We start from the raw sequence: 16,163 nt of genomic DNA, 5'->3' as shown, positions 1-16,163 counted from the left end.
GCCAACCACAGGACAGGGAGATAGCACCCAGACTGTCTATTGGCCGAAATATTTAACGAAGGGAAAAGACAAGGATCTGGAGTCTGAAGATCGGGGTTCAAGTTCAGGCTCGGGGACTCATCAGACGTGTAAGCCCCTGCCCATTATTTTACCAGGCCCGTCATCTATAAACTGATGATAATTATGCCAGCCGGAGGGAGGGGGGGAGAGGTTGCATTTAAAATTTTAATTGTCATCTTTGTGAGAATCAAAGACATCATGCTTATATAAGCATTTTCTCCCGATGTAGGTAACAGGCAGATGACTACTAAAGACAGCTGGTGAGATTACAGATGTCTTGAAAAGTATTGTGGCTCTGGGGTTACACTTTATTTCTCTTAATCGGGTTTGGTAAATCTCACCAGAACCGGTTGACCAAGCATCTCTTTGTGGCTTCGTTTGATGTGTACTGAACCAGGCAGACAGACCTGGGGCGCCTCTGGCCACGGCGCTATACGGGAACTGGAACAGTCACACACGTGTAACGGGGAGAACACGCTTTTGCTTTTCTTCCTTTCAGTCCGCTTGGCTGGGGGAGGTCCCTGCGTTACCAGTTTTTGGAGACGGATCAAATGCAATTCCAGCGATTCACGTTCTTGACCTAGCGGGGTAAGTGTCCCCCCAGAGAGGTCACTTCCCTCGGAGTCACTGACTAATAACTGCCTTTGTTTATAAGTGAGTGTTCATCGAGCGCTCACCAAGTGTATTACCGTATTTATTCACTCCTCACGACAACTCAGTGCGACAGGGACTGTGATCGTCTCCGTTTTGCATCTGGTGACATTGTGTCCACCATCTCAAAGCTCCACACTTCTGATGACAAGTTCAGGGTCATCTTTCACAAACTTGATTGGCAGAATAGCACGTCTTGCAATTCTGGAAAAGAAGGCACTTGTTATGTGCATTCTGGGGACCTACCTTCTCATTCTTCCGTCCCAGGTGAGATTGCTACACCCAGCCCACAAATTTAAGTTCTGGAAATCGGATAGCGAGCTCTAAAGCTGGCGTGGGTGTTTTTTTGTTTGTTTGTTTGCTTTTGGCAACTGTAGATAAAATTAACACATGCTTCTCACACTCACAGGGTACCTCAACTCTGTGCTCCAGACAGTCTGGAGACCCCCTCTTCTTCTCTGTACACCGTGACTTAAACACGAGTCAGACGGTGGTACACACACACACACACACACACACTGAGGGCGCAGTTTCAGCTCTTCCCCGATCTAGACTTCAACTCTAGATTCTCACCCACTGTCACAGTCCCAGGCGGATTTACATATCTCCTGGGAAATCAAATGAAGCTTTCACTTTGGGACCCCTCCCCTGCCTGGGTCTCTTCCAACCAAAGCCCTAGACTTCAGTTTTATTATTTTTTAAAACATATGAGCCACAGGCCCCATGGAGAGCCTCAGTCCGTGGCAGCCCACGCTCAGGCAGAGACCTCGCAGCGTGACGTGATCAGGGTTCACAGATATGCAGGGGTGTTTTACGTCATCGCAACAAAATGCTCAGCCTGAGTCCTTAACATCCTCCAAACAGATAAACTCGAGAGTTACGTTACCCCCATCCCAGAGGGACTCGGTAGCGTTTTCTTTTCCCTGCAGATTTCTTTGAAGATTGTCAAATATTTAACAAAGGAAGAAACTAAAGGCTGCCGTGTTCTGAGGAATTAATATAAAATAAATGTGACACGGGTATTTAGATGCCTACATTGGTTTCCTTTTCATGTTACTGAAGGAAGAGGTTTCCATGGAGGCAGCACCGACAGGCCTGGATTAGACTTCGGGTCGCTGCGGTTTCCCTCTGGGTTCTTTCCTTTGTTCTCAAGTCCCTGCTCTGCCCCTCGCCCGCTGTGCGGGGCTGGGAACAGTACGTCAGCTCTCTGTGTCTGATTTTTCTCGTGTGTAAGATAAGGATAATCAGAGTACCCACCTGATGAGATTGCTGTGTGGATTCAAAGGGGTAACACCCAGAGAGCCCAGAGCCCAGAGCCAACCCCAGGAACCGCTGGCTGTCACTGTTAATCCAGGGTAGAACACCTTGGGCCCGTCCCCAGAGCGATGTGACTCCCTTAAGAAAGCAACAGATTCTCTGACCCTGCGTCTACTTTGTGAAGCACCTGCCCCACAGGCAGGTCGTGTGGTGTGGCTTCTGGCAGCCTCCCACAGGGCAGACTTCCTAAGCTGTAGGCCCGCGGGGTCAGGAACACTCTGAAGTGTGCTGGACGGATCTGGAGCTGGATCGGTGTGGCTTCAAACCCCGTGGCCCTTCAGCCAGAGAAACATCACTGAACTCTTGACCAGTGTCCTCCCCTGCAGGGCAGGTCCTCATCCTGCCCCCGACCTTGCTGGAAACGAAGTGACGCCAAGCACCGTGGTGCCGGGCACGTGGGGCTGCCGGTCGGTGAATTCCGGTTTCTGACACCTCTTCTGCTCTTCCCTCCCTGACGATTTCCCCTGTCGGTCTACAGAGTGATACAAAACGTCATAGACCACGTGCCGAAAAATCATTACCTGGTTGCTGTGGACGAGTCCCTCCACACCTTGGAAGACTTCATCAAGGTACAGCCATTTAACCCGCATTTGATGGCACTCCTTAAATCAGGGGTCGGTCCCTAAACATTTTACACAGGGGGCCAGTTCACTGTCCCTCAGACCATTGGAGGGCCGGACTATAAAAAAAACTATGAACAAATCCTTATGCACACTGCACATATCTTATTTTAAAGTAAAAAAAAACAAAATGGGAACAAATACAATATTTAAAATAAAGAACAAGTAAATTTAAATCAACAAACTGACCAGTATTTCAATGGGAACTATGCTCCTCTCACTGACCACCAATGAAAGAGGTGCCCCTTCCAGAAGTGCAGCGGGGCCGGATAAATGGCCTCGGGGGGCCGCATGTGACCCGCGGGCCATAGTTTGGGCTCCCCTGCCTTAAATCATGTTAGCCCTAAAGTGCAGTTATGGAATCGGGTGTGCTTACAAGACTGGGGGCTCCTGATGCAGAATATCCTTAAAACCAAACTCCCCCATCTGCACTCGCAGTATAGGTGTTGGGGCACGACAACCAAAGTGATCTTTCTCCAGTGACAGCGTCCGGGGACGCTTGCCTCAAAGTATTGGTGGTCGGGTTCTCCAAGCCCGCCGGCAGCGGCCAGGAGCTCTGGGTCTGTCAAGTCTCCCTCTGTGGTCCAGGCTGCTCTGCCAAAGCCATCTGTCACCTCAGAGCCTTCTCCTGCCCTTCCCCTCATCTTTAAGGCTCAGCTCAGATATCCTCCCCTGCACCCTCCCTGCCTCCTTTCCATTTCCCGCGCAGGCCAGATGTTTCTCCCGTACTCCCAGCATGCCCTTTGCAGGCCGCAAACATTTCACACCTGTGTACACACATAGGCCCGCCTTTTCAGAGGCCCCTTCCTGAGGGCAGGAACGGGCCTTTCTCGTCCTTACCTCCAGTCCCGGCATGCAGCGGTGATGGTCCAATCAATGAGAGAATACGCTCAGTGCCCTCCCCTCTGTTTTGCATACACACACACAGACACACACACACACCCATCCGTATGTACATATACATATATACACACACATATACGTATATTTATATTTTAGTATTCAGTTATATTTGCATTCATTTGAGAACTTTTATCTTAAAACCTTCTGGGGAAACCAAGTAATATTTCTATTTTTCTCCCACAGTGCATCAGTAAAAATATGGGCCCTGGGAAAGTCCAGAAAGTGCCCAAAGAAAATGCTTTCGTGACCAAGGACTTAACAGTTAGTATCTGAGATTCTTTTTCCTGCCCTTTCCCTAAATGGAGCAGTCCTCGAGGGGTCCGGAGTCAGCGTGCCTGGCTGCCACGCGCCTTGTCAGCCCCTCCTGCTCAGCTCGCCAGCTGCCCCAGAGCAACTTTCTCTTCTTTGCGAGCCCATTTTCGTTTCTGAAAAACTCTCGGACGTTGTGGTCAGAAAATGTACTTGAAAGCTGTTTGACACGGGAAATGCTGCACAAACCCCAGTCATCCTCTTTGGCCTCTTTCGGAACTTCAAACGGGAGGCGGAGGCTCTGACTCCATCGCAGCAAAACAACAGTGCGGATTTAGCCAGTGTGTGCTCTCCGAGCTGGCTTCCGCTCCGGGTGTGACTGTTTCAGGGATAAACTGATCAAAACAAACACTGCCTGTGAGAATGTTTCTGAAGGGGCTGGTGTCGTTGGTTGCCTGAGGAGCAGAACTGGGTTGGGTTGGTGGTGATGGCGTCCAAGTGAGCGTTTTCCTCTGCCGTTGGTTTTCTTGGATTTTTTTTTTTAAATTTTAAATTTTGATGCCCCTGGTCATTTGGCTCAGTGGTAGAGTGTCGTCCCAGTGTGTGGATGTCCCGGGTTTGATTCCCAGTCAGGGCACAGAGGAGAAGCGCCCATCTGCTTCTCCACCCCTGCCCCTCTCCCTCCTCTCTCTCTCTCTCTCTCTCTCTCTCTCTCTCTCTCTCTCTTCTCTTCCTGCAGCCATGGCTCCATTGGAGTGAGTTGACCTTGGGCACTGAGAATGGCTCCTTGGCCTCTGCCTCAGGAGCTAGAAGAGCTCAGTTGCTGAGCAACAAAGCAACATCCCAGATGGGCAGAGCATTGCTCACTAGTGGGCTTTCTGGGTGGATCCTGATCTGGGCGCATGTGGGAGTCTTTCTCTCTGCCTCCCCACCTCTCACTGAATTTTTTTTTAAAAAATCCATTGATGAGACAAAGAGAGAGAGGGAGGCATCAATTCATTGTTTCACTTAGTTGTTCCATTTACTTGTGTACTCACTGGTGGCTTCTCCTATATGCCCTGACTAGGGATGGAACCCACGACCTCTGTGTGCCGGGATGGTACTCTATCCACTGGACCAGTGTCTTGCTTGGGTTTTTGAACTATTCAGAAAGTAGATACAATTAAACATTTTTAAGAAAATACCCTCTATTTGGACCACCCCAGTATCTTCCTCCTATGAGTGGCTGTGTAACTACGAGAGCCAGGGTACTGCCCTCAGGAGAGAGCAGGGCGGCGGGTGTGTAGAGGTGTTGAAGCATCACAGCAGTGCTCCATCTGGGCTTAGTGCTGCATTTATGGGTTCAAGCTGGTGGGCTTTTTGCTCAAACCAGATGAGTCCACACTCAAGCTGGGGACCTCGGGGTCTCGAACCTGGGTCCTCTGCATCCCAGTCCGACGCTCTATCCACTGCGCCACCGCCTGGTCAGGCTATATTTATATATTTTTAAAATCAATTTTGGTCCGTTAGAACTGTCAAAATAAAAATGAAGAGACAACCTGACCTGTGGTGGCGCAGTGGATAAAGCATCAACCTGGAACACTGAGGTCGCTGGTTCAAAACCCTGGGCTTGCCTGGCCAAGGCACATAGGGGAGTTGATGCTTCCTGCTCCTCCTCCCTTTCTCTCTCTCTCTCTCACTCTGTCTCTTCTCTAAAAAATGAATAAATAAATAAATATTTTTTTAAATAAAAAAAGCAATATGGTCATATCTTAAATAACACTTTTAAAAAAAAGAAGAGACACATCCCTAAACGTGCCCTTTTCTCTTAGCAAGGGAGTATTGACCATTTACTGGTCAACTTGAGAATGGAGGCGCTCTTTGTGAAGGAGAACTTCAACATCCGCTGGGCTGCCCAGGCAGGGTTTGTGGAGAACATCAGCAGCATCCTCAAAGAGTACAAGCAAAGCCGAGGGCTCCTGGTAACTATGACCCTGTCCTGTTCCGACTTTGTACTGATAGCAGTGGGGGTATTGCCTTGCTCAAATGTCCACATTTCTAAATTTGAGTGCTTTTTCAAGTTTGACCCATTTGTTCAGGTCTAACCATCTATGTGTGTATTATATTATTACTTTCAACCGAATATTAAAAATTATAAAGTTAACCTGGTGACTATTAAGTTTGGCACTCATTGAACGTGCTAGTAAGCTCAAGACTGATGTCCAGAGTTGTCTGTATAAGGGGAAAACCCGGTGCCTACAGCCTGCCGGCATCGGCCCTGGGGATGTGCATGGGAGAGAAGGTGGGAAGGTCTGGTTATTACTTGGATCCTATTGGCCAGGAGATTCACCGGTCATTTTAATCATCACAGCTTTTCAAGGCAGATATTCTTATCTCCTTAGTATAGACGTGAAGACCAAGGCTCAGAGCGATGGAGCAATTTCTTCACGGTCATATGGCTAGTTAGGGATTCAAACGAGGTAGGATGCACACTTAGAACGGCCACATCGCAGAGCCTCCACACCGCCCTCTGAAGGCAGGTGACTGCAGCACTCGCCTCAATCTTTGGATTTACTTCTGGGAAGCTCCACAAAGGTGACAGTGAGCATTACGTGAGGAAATGTTCTGAAACTGTAGTGTAGCATCTGAGTAGTGGTGCCATCACAATCATAATGACCCCTGTGCATGGGAATACTTCATACAAGCAAGTACAGTGTCACCTCATATCCTAAGAACCATATTTTCCTGAAAACCATGCCTCATTAATAATGAGTAAAAGATGTACCACTTAGTAGAAGAAGCACTGACCCCTTTAAGCATCTGAGATACCCGTGGAGACGATTCCGAGGCACAGACCCACCCAACTCAAGAAGTAAACTAGTGTTTCCTCTGTGAATCAACTGTAATAAGACACACAATTAGAGAGAAGAGATGTTAAAGAGACAGTGAGGTTCCTGATTAGCAAGACCTGCCAAGAACAGGATAGAAGGAATAAGCATATCTAACAATTTAACAGTCTCTCCACCCCTGGGGGCGCTGGTCAGCGTGGCAGCACAGAACAGGAAACACGACGGGGGCACTGTGTAGACCAGGGGTCCCCAAACTTTTTACACAGGGGGCCAGTTCACTGTCCCTCAGACCATTGGAGGGCCGGACTAAAAAAAAAAACTATGAACAAATCACTATGCACACTGCACATATCTTATTTTAAAGTAAAAAAACAAAATGGGAACGAATACAATATTTAAAATAAAGAACAAGTAAATTTAAATCAACAAACTGACCAGTATTTCAGTGGGAACTATGCTCCTCTCACTGACCACCAATGAAAGAGGTGCCCCTTCCGGAAGTGCGGTGGGGGCCGGATAAATGGCCTCAGGGGGCCGCATCCAGCCCACGGGCCGGGCCGTAGTTTGGGGACCCCTGGTGTAGACAGTGCCATGGCAGCAACATCTGAAAAGATGGAGCCTCAAGCCCAGGGCTTGCGCGATTCCAGTTCCTTAGGGAAGCAAGGTCATTCTAGCCGCAGGGACAGGTGCGTCAGCCCACCTTGACCCGGTGTCAATGAGCGGTCCATTCAGCTCTCTCTTCTTGTTGTCGTCAATGCTCATCAAGCCATCCTCCACGCCTGTCTGCCCTGAGGGGAGAAGCGGACCCTGTGCACTCAGACGGTCCTGAGTTCCGTGGTAGTCATACCTCTCATTATACATGAGTAAACCTCCATGCAGGCTTTGTACCTGGATACGGTGAGCTCAGGAGACAGAGCCGCCCGTGGTCTGTGCACAGAACAAGGCAGGCGAACTTGTTCGGTTGACCATGGGCTTCAGGCCTTGTGGATGTAGCCAGCCCACCCAGGAGCCCCGCCCAGCCCTGCCCATCAAGACTCAGCTCCCGAGTTGCTTTCTCTGACACCTGTCCCGCCCTCCCCCCACCCCCGCCACTGCCTGCTGCCATTTTGGTCATTACCATCACCCTGATAGTGCCTGTCACTAACCAGACAGGACCTTTGATGTCCACCACTCCCCATCCGGCACCACACAATGTCCCTACGCATTTCCTTCATGATCTTGGTTTCCTCATGGACACCTGATAATAACAATAACATTAACCACCTTCCTGGATGAAATCAGGTCATTGTTAAGCACATGGAGACTCTGCCAATGGAAATTCTTTTCATTGGCATGATTTTTTTTTTTTTTACAGAGACAGAGAGTGAGTCAGAGAGAGGGATAGACAGGGACAGACAGATAGGAACGGAGAGAGATGAGAAGCATCAATCATTAGTTTTTCATTGCACATTGCAACACCTTAGTTGTTCATTGATTGCTTTCTCATATGTGCCTTGACCGCGGGCCTTTAGCAGACTGAGTAACCCCTTGCTGGAGCCAGCGACCTTGAGTTCATGCTGGTGGGCTTTTGCTCAAACCAGATGAGCCCGCGCTCAAGCTGGTGACCTCGGGGTCTCGAACCTGGGTCTTCTGCATCCCAGTCCAACGCTCTATCCACTGTGCCACCGCCTGGTCAGGCTCATTGGCATGATTTTTTAAAACATTTTTTAAAATAAAAAAAATGCTTTTAATTTGCCTTGCAAAATAATAGGCTTCAGTGTCATAACTGTTTGGGCCACTTTGAAATGACTATCTATTAGGGTATTTTTATTTCTGTTTGACTCAAACATTTACTCACTGGTGATGAATATGACAGAGCGTCTTTAGCATTCAAGCATGCATTCAGCAGAAGAAATAGCATTATTTTAATGAGTGTACTTTTAAAAATTAGAGTAAATTATCTGTGTTAAATCGGAAAGTAAAATTAAAGACCAAGTTCAGTCCAGAAGCAATATTCACGAGGCAATAAATTAAGCACTACCTGCACCAGGCCAGAAATTCTCGATTGTCTTGGCTCTCCTTACTGGAGTAACGCAATAGCTGTGAAGCTGGTAGCGTGTTGTGCTCGAGCACTTTCTACATCCTCTAGAGGTGTTCCTGAGCTCACACGCGAGTGTCGTATTGCCCCTTCCCCCCCGCCAGGCCACTGCATGCCGCAGGTGCTCCCGAGTACTCGGAGAAAGCCAGTCGAGAGTTAGCCTTATAGGATCCTGAGGCTCAGAAAGGCATGCCTCTGAGACAGCAAACCCTCCATCTAGCTACGGGTCGTGCGGGGCGCACTAGCTGATCTTCATTGTCCTATTTCAGCCCGTTAAGCTGTGCATCCTCGGTCCTCCTGCTGTGGGGAAAACCAGCATCGCTGAAGTACTGGCCAAGTACTACAAAATCCATCACATTAAGCTGAAGGATGTCATTTCCGAAGCCATTGCAAAGCTGGTATCTCTCTTAACAATTTGATTGGGAATTTTTGTTGTTGTTGTTTTTTCTGAAGTGAGAAGCGGGAAGGCAGAGAGACAGACTCCCACATGCACCCGACCAGGGAGGGGGTGGTGCTCAGCCCCTCTGGGGCCCTGCTCTGCTTCACCCAGAGTCATTCTAGTGCCTGAGGCGGAGGCCATGGAGCCATCCTCAGCACCCAGGCCAATTTTGCTCTAATGGAGCCTTGGCTGCGGGAGGGGAAGAGAGAGACAGAGAGGAAGGAGAAGGGGAGGGGTGGAGAAGCAGATGGGCGCTTCTCCTGTGTGTCCTGGCCAGGAATCAAACCTGGGACTTCCACATTCCAGGCCTGACCACTGAGCCAACCGGCCAGGGCCTGGGAAGTTTTATATTTTAAACAAGACTTTTCTTAGTTGTGTGATAAAGAACCACTGTTTTTACATGGCATCTTATAAAGAGATTTGTCACTTTTGTTGGATTTTGTTGTTAGTCCCACTCATAGAAGCACTGAATCCACAGTGTTTTTCTCGAAGAGATGAAAGCATGGGTTGCTCTTGATATTTTTTTAAATTATTTGATTTTTAATTTTTATTTTTTATTGATTTTAAAGAGAGGAAGGAAGAGAGAGGGAGAGAGACAGGAACATCAATCTGTTCCTGTATGTGCCCTGACCAGGGATCGAACTGGCAACCTCTGTGCTTCCGGACGATGCTCTAACCAACCGAGCCATCCGGCCAGGGCTGCCCTTGAAATTTAGTCTGTCTCCAGCTGTTCCTCAAAATATGTCTTGTATTCTCACTGTTGACTGGAACCTTTTATTAATTTTAAAAAAACTCTTGATATACACTTCTCAGGATATTATCAGACAGTTTATTTATAAGGTGCTTTTTTTTTTTTTTAAAGAAAGGCTTTATTTTCTTAGAGCAGTTTTAGGTGCACAGCAAAACTGAGAGGCAGAATCAGAGATTTCCCGTATGCCCCTGCCCCTCCTATGGCAGATGGTGAGGGAGAGCAGGGCAGCAGCCAATGGGGGGGGGGGTCCCTGTCGTGTGCAGGAGGCGGTCGTGGCCCTTAAGTACGGAGCAGAGGGAGAAGAAGGGGATGAGGAGGAAGAGGAGGAGAACGTGTACGAGGCACAGGAGCTCTTGGATAGCATCAAGGAGAGCATGGAGCAGAATGCAGGTAGCGCCCAGCAGGGGGCGGGCTGGCCTTGCTAACGGTGGGTTTTCATTTCTTTGTGTTTGTGTTTAATTTTTCCATTGATTTGAGAGAAAGAGATGGGGGGGAGAGAGAGAGAGAGAGAGAGAGAGAGAGAGAGAGAGAGAGAAGCATCAGTTCGGTCCACCTAGGTGTTCCATTTAGCTGTGTGCTCATTGGCTGCTTCTCACACGTGCCATGACTGCGGTCAAACCTGCGACCTCTGGCACGTGGGGGTAGGGGAGTGACACTCTATCCACTGAGCCACCTGGCCAGGGCACAGTGGTTTTGGTTTTTGTTTTTTATTTCTACAGGTAGACAGCACAACACTTTTATTTTTAAATTTATTTTGTTTTTCTAATTTGGTCTGTGAGTCTTTTTGGTTTCATTTCTTTGTTATAAAAGACTGCTTTTTTTTTTTTTTTTTTTGCTATTATAAGTATAGAAATTATGACAACCACAAAGGAGTTTCATTTATAATCTCTCTCTTCTCCCACCCCAGAAAAAAAAAAAGAAGTCACCATTAATATTTTGGTGGTTGATCAAAGGATGGGAAAGAACTACCCAAGTTAAAAAATAAAATCAAATAAACCAACTGTGTAGTCACAAATATTGTATAAGCATCAAAAATCATTAATTAAGCCCTGGCCGGTTGGCTCAGTGGTAGAGCATCGGCCTGGCGTGCAGGAGTCCGGGTTTGATTCCCGGCCAGGGCACACAGGAGAAGCGCCCATTTGCTTCTCCACCCCTTCCCCTCTCCTTCCTCTCTGTCTCTCTCTTCCCCTCCTGCAGCCAAGGCTCCATTGGAGCAAAGTTGGCCCGGGCGCTGGGGATGGCTCTGTGACCTCTGCCTCAGGCACTAGAATGGCTCTGGTTGCAACAGAGCGACGCCCCGGATGGGCAGAGCATCGCTCCCTGGTGGGCGTGCCGGGTGGATCCTGGTCGGGCGCATGCGGGAGTCTGTCTGACTGCCTTCCCATTTCCAACTTCAGAAAAATACAAAAAAAATCATTAATTAAAAAGCAAAGGACAAACTAGGAGAAAATACTTGCCACCAATATGACAGAGTTAGTGTCCTTAATATATAAAATACTCAGGCAAACTAATAAGAAAATCATTAAATTCTTAATAGAAAAAAAATTAATGAATAACCTGGACCCATAATCAATGCTGCAAGGAATACATACAAATCAATGGGAACATATTCCTACTCATGTTTGGACATAAGAAACATCCAAACATGTAAAGATATTTATTTATTTATTTTTTTGTATTTTTCTGAAGTTGGAAACGGGGAGGCAATCAGACAGACTCCTGCATGCACCCAACCGGGATCCACCCGGCATGCCCACCAGGGGGCGATGCTCTACTGATCTGGGGCGTTGCTCTGTTTACAACCAGAGCCATTTTAGCACCTGAGGCAGAGGCCACAGAGCCATCCTCAGCGCCCAGGCCAACTTTGCTCCAATGGAGCCTTGGCTGTGGGAGGGGAAGAGAGAGACAGGGAGGAAGGAGAGGGGGAGGGGTGGAGAAGCAGATGGGCGCTTCTCCTGTGTGCCCTGGCTGGGAATCGAACCCAGGACTCCTGCACGCCAGGCCGACGCTCTACCACTGAGCCAACCGGCCAGGGCTGTAGAGAATTTTTATAAGAGTTTTAGCCAAATTGAAGACATGTGCTGAGGCGCAGGATCCCAAGTGCTCCGGAGAATGACAGCGTGCGGCTTCGTTTATGCATCTGCGATGAAGGGGAGGACCAAAGGGAGATTACATGAAAGTGGGGGGAAGCGAGGCGAGGACTCGGTTACAGGACAGTGAACAAAGTTATGTGCTCCCTTGAGGGTGAATACCCCCCTTTAGGTGGTTACTTCTGACGTGTCAGCCCAGGTGCACACGAACAATGGGGTGGCCACGCTTAAAACCTTTCACTGAAAAGTTATGTCCTGGAGCATGACTGCCCACCGCGACCTGCCCAGTTAGGGGCTCATGATCAATCACCCTGCGGTGTTACTTTCCATATAGAAACCCCCCTTTTTTTCATCCATACTCACCTGGTAATTTTAGCCAGTTGAACAAATTCATCACAGTCAAGTGTCACTATCAACTCAAAATCTAGACTCATTTTTTCCCCCACCCTGCTATGGAATTTAAGGCTGGTCCCACTGCAACCCCGAGATAGTAAGTAAGTGGCCTCATTGTGTATTCATGCTTTAAGAAGTCCATTCAAATACATACACACAAACTGGGCTTTGAACTGAGATGTTTCTAAGGGAGCTTGCTACCAAGCCGGAAAACCATCAGTTAGCAGTTATTAGAAAAACAAAACCGCTTCATTTTTATACTTTGACGGTTGAGTTCCTCCATCAAGCTGGTTATGCTAGTATCGTCTGCAGACTAGTCCCATCGTGGGATCTGCAGACCAGTCCCATCGTGGGATCTGCAGACCAGTCCCATCGTGGGATCTGCAGACCAGTCCCATCGTGGGGACTGCAGACCAGTCCCATCGTGGGATCTGCAGACCAGTCCCATCGTGGGGACTGCAGACCAGTCCCATCGTGGGATCTGCAGACCAGTCCCATCGTGGGGACTGCAGACCAGTCCCATCGTGGGGACTGCAGACCAGTCCCATCGTGGGATCTGCAGACCAGTCCCATCGTGGGATCTGCAGACCAGTCCCATCGTGGGGACTGCAGACCAGTCCCATCGTGGGGACTGCAGACCAGTCCCATCGTGGGATCTGCAGACCAGTCCCATCGTGGGGACTGCAGACCAGTCCCATCGTGGGATCTGCAGACCAGTCCCATCGTGGGGACTGCAGACCAGTCCCATCGTGGGGACTGCAGACCAGTCCCATCGTGGGATCTGCAGACCAGTCCCATCGTGGGGACTGCAGACCAGTCCCATCGTGGGGACTGCAGACTAGTCCCATCGTGGAGACCCTCGTACAACGGGAGTTTCTCCCCTTACTCTTTATCACACACATTTGGTTTCTTGTCTCTGTTTACTTCTCCCATCTTGCTAGTGGCTGTTGCTGATCCCCAGGGTTGGACTGGAGCAAGAGGGACTTAGGGGACTCTGGCCCATTAACTCAGTTGGTTAGAATGTTGTCCTGAAACGCTAAGGTTGTGGGTTCAATCCCCTGTCAAGAAATATACAGGAAGAGACCAATGAATGCATGACTAAGTGGAACATGAACACCCCACCCCTACCCTTTCTCCCTTCCTCTCTGTCTGTCTAAAAATCAATCAATCAAACAAATAAAAAAGGAGGTTAGAGAAGGACAGAGATGTAAACTGGCCTTGGGTGACAGGTGACCTGAGTGCTTGCTGCTCCTTGCTGGTGTGCTTTCACGGGCCACTGAGGATGCGCCTGCCTTACCCTGAGGCACTGCTCCTGAGCGCCCTCCCCACCTTCTGGCCCTCCACCCTTTTGTCTTCCAGGTGGCCCTTCCCAGCTACTCACCTTCAGTGACCCTTGCCCCTCCACACCCTCCTTCCCCCAGGCTGCGCCTATCTGTTTTCAGTGGTGGAGACAATGGCTTTGTTAGCATACTCCAAGTGTCCACTTATACCAGCGGGCATTTCTGCCTTAGTCCCTGCTTTGATGTGGGCCACGCTGGGAGGAAATGGGATTTCAAGGCCCAGGGAGTGTCCTCAGAGGGAAGGAAGGTGTGCAGAAAACACAGACTGATGCTTTGCCATGTACCACTGCCCCTGCCTCACCCGGGGGAAGCTGGGAGGTGCTGTCCTAGTTTAGTCTCAGAGTCCTGGCGTCCACCATCTGGGGAAGAGGAAAAACCCAACATAAGACATTCCATGGTGGGCACACCTGTGGAAAGACATCTGGCCAGGCCACATTAAAGGGGGCGGAGCACTTGAGATCTTGCTTCCTGAGATGTCATCAATTTGACTCAAAGTCTTATAAAAATTTTCTTAAAAACATAAGAAATAAAGGGTAGATGACAGGGATGTTTAGGAATCCACAGGTGTGCGTGGCCATGTGTACGTGCACTCTAAGCCTGGGGTGTAAGGACAGAAAGTGGGCGCTGGGGTAGCGAATGAGGCCACTCCAGAAGAGAGGCAAGAACCAGATGAGACAAACACTGGACAATATTTTTTGACAGAGACTTATAGAATAGGTCTTCGCAAGGACCCAAAAGTCTGATCCAAGGACGTCATGTAACAGGACGGTGTGACGTACCCACTGTACCTCTGCTTTCTCACTCCTAAACTCCAAGGGCCCTTCTTTTGCTTCTGTAACCTGGCTCCTGAGCCACGCAGCCCAACTGGCTCACTTTTCTACCTCTGTAACTTTCTAAATCGACTTTCTTTAATAATTTGGAAAAAAAAATTTTTTTTTAAATAAGCCAAGGTTTTTAGGGGTGGAAGGCGGATTTCTGAGTATGCGCCTTTGCTTTACCAAGGACGCCTTTGGAAATGGAAAGTAGAGTGCTTAAATGGCACCTGTCTTTGAATACTAGCAAATCCCTTGACAAAAAATAATTGTTTTTATGTCTTTGCATCATTGTAAGCCTTACTGGGAAGTAATGTCGGATCATTTTGAAAAATTTCATTATGTTAAATAACACTTTTGATTATGTTTTATCTCGGCCATAATATTTAAATTTCTGAAAGACAGTTATTTTCTGAATCAGTTACTTACTACTTAACGATTAGTGTGACAATGAAATGTAGAAGATAGGAGAGATGTTTTGATTAGGTCATTTTATTGTCATTAATAAAGTGATAAAAAGAGTGATAAAAAGATGCCAAACACTATTTATTTTATCTTATAGAAACATGATAAACTGGAAATGTAGTACTACCCTAGAAACAGTTCAGAGATCAATTTCTAGAACTTGCCAGACTCACATCACCATAATAATGTATATATAAAGCAAAGTATGGGCAGGGCCTTGTTTTGGAAATGATAGCTGATCAATAATTATGATAAAATAATAAATGGATATTGTCTGTGAAGAGGGAGAAAATTTCCCCTATCCTCCTAGGTTCTTTCGGTTGGTCTAATTAAATCACCATGAGGCTGACCTGTGGTGGCGCAGTGGATAAGGTGTCCACCTGGAACACTGAGGTCACCAGTTCAAAACCCTGGACTTGCTGGGTCAAGGCACATATGAGAAGCAACTTATAAATTGATGCTTCCTACTTCTCCCCTCACCCCTGCCTTTCTCTCTCTCTCCTCTCTCTAAAATCAATAAATAAAATCTTTTTCAAAAATCTACACAAGACAGATTAAAAAGAGAAAATGACCATATTTACTTACATATGTACATGGGAACAGCCCTATACATGAGAGAGTCAGAGACCACGTGCACATGAGAGACACAGACAGAAAGGGAAAATGAGGACGATAAAACATTCCGAGCTAGGGATAGGTCCCGAGGGGAGGAAGGTCATGTACAGGACGATAAGAAAAGCCGATGTTCGGTAATTAGTAGTTTGTCCTACCATACAGATAGGTAAAATAAATATATATTTCTGATGATAACTCTTATTATGAGCAAGGCCTCTAGTTTAAAGGAGAGAGAAAAATTTTCCTTGAACTCAAAAAGTCTCAATTGCCTTAAGTTCAAAATAATTCACAGGTAAAAGTGCACATTTTGGGGAGGTCTGTTCTGAACCCCTACATCTTTAATGACTGCGCCGTTTTATTTATTTATTTATTTATTTATTTATTTATTTATTTATTTTTATTTTTTTGTGTATTTTTCTGAAGCTGGAAACGGGGAGGCAGACAGACTCCCACATGTGCTGGACCGGGATCCACCTGGCATGCCCACCAGGGGCGATGCTCTGCTCATCTGGTTGCTCTGTTGCAACCAGGGCCATTCTAGCGCCTGAGGCAG

General features: G+C 47.8%; 1 protein-coding gene across 1 annotated transcript in view; it reads left to right on the top strand.

The window, feature by feature from the left end:
- Positions 1–16,163, top strand: part of AK7 (adenylate kinase 7) — a 54,456-nt gene that overhangs the window by 23,799 nt on the left and 14,494 nt on the right. The window contains exons 7-12 of the mRNA XM_066276615.1: positions 560–648; positions 2,507–2,597; positions 3,735–3,812; positions 5,612–5,761; positions 8,975–9,103; positions 10,159–10,285. Of these exons, the coding sequence (XP_066132712.1) occupies positions 560–648; positions 2,507–2,597; positions 3,735–3,812; positions 5,612–5,761; positions 8,975–9,103; positions 10,159–10,285 (664 nt within the window). The remainder of the gene's footprint in view (positions 1–559; positions 649–2,506; positions 2,598–3,734; positions 3,813–5,611; positions 5,762–8,974; positions 9,104–10,158; positions 10,286–16,163) is intronic.

The sequence above is a fragment of the Saccopteryx bilineata genome, chromosome 4, assembly GCF_036850765.1.
Source record: "Saccopteryx bilineata isolate mSacBil1 chromosome 4, mSacBil1_pri_phased_curated, whole genome shotgun sequence".
In the NCBI taxonomy this organism is placed as follows: Eukaryota; Metazoa; Chordata; class Mammalia; order Chiroptera; family Emballonuridae; genus Saccopteryx; species Saccopteryx bilineata.
Note: the sequence above shows the minus strand (reverse complement) of the source record. Positions and strands in the feature narration are given on the sequence as shown.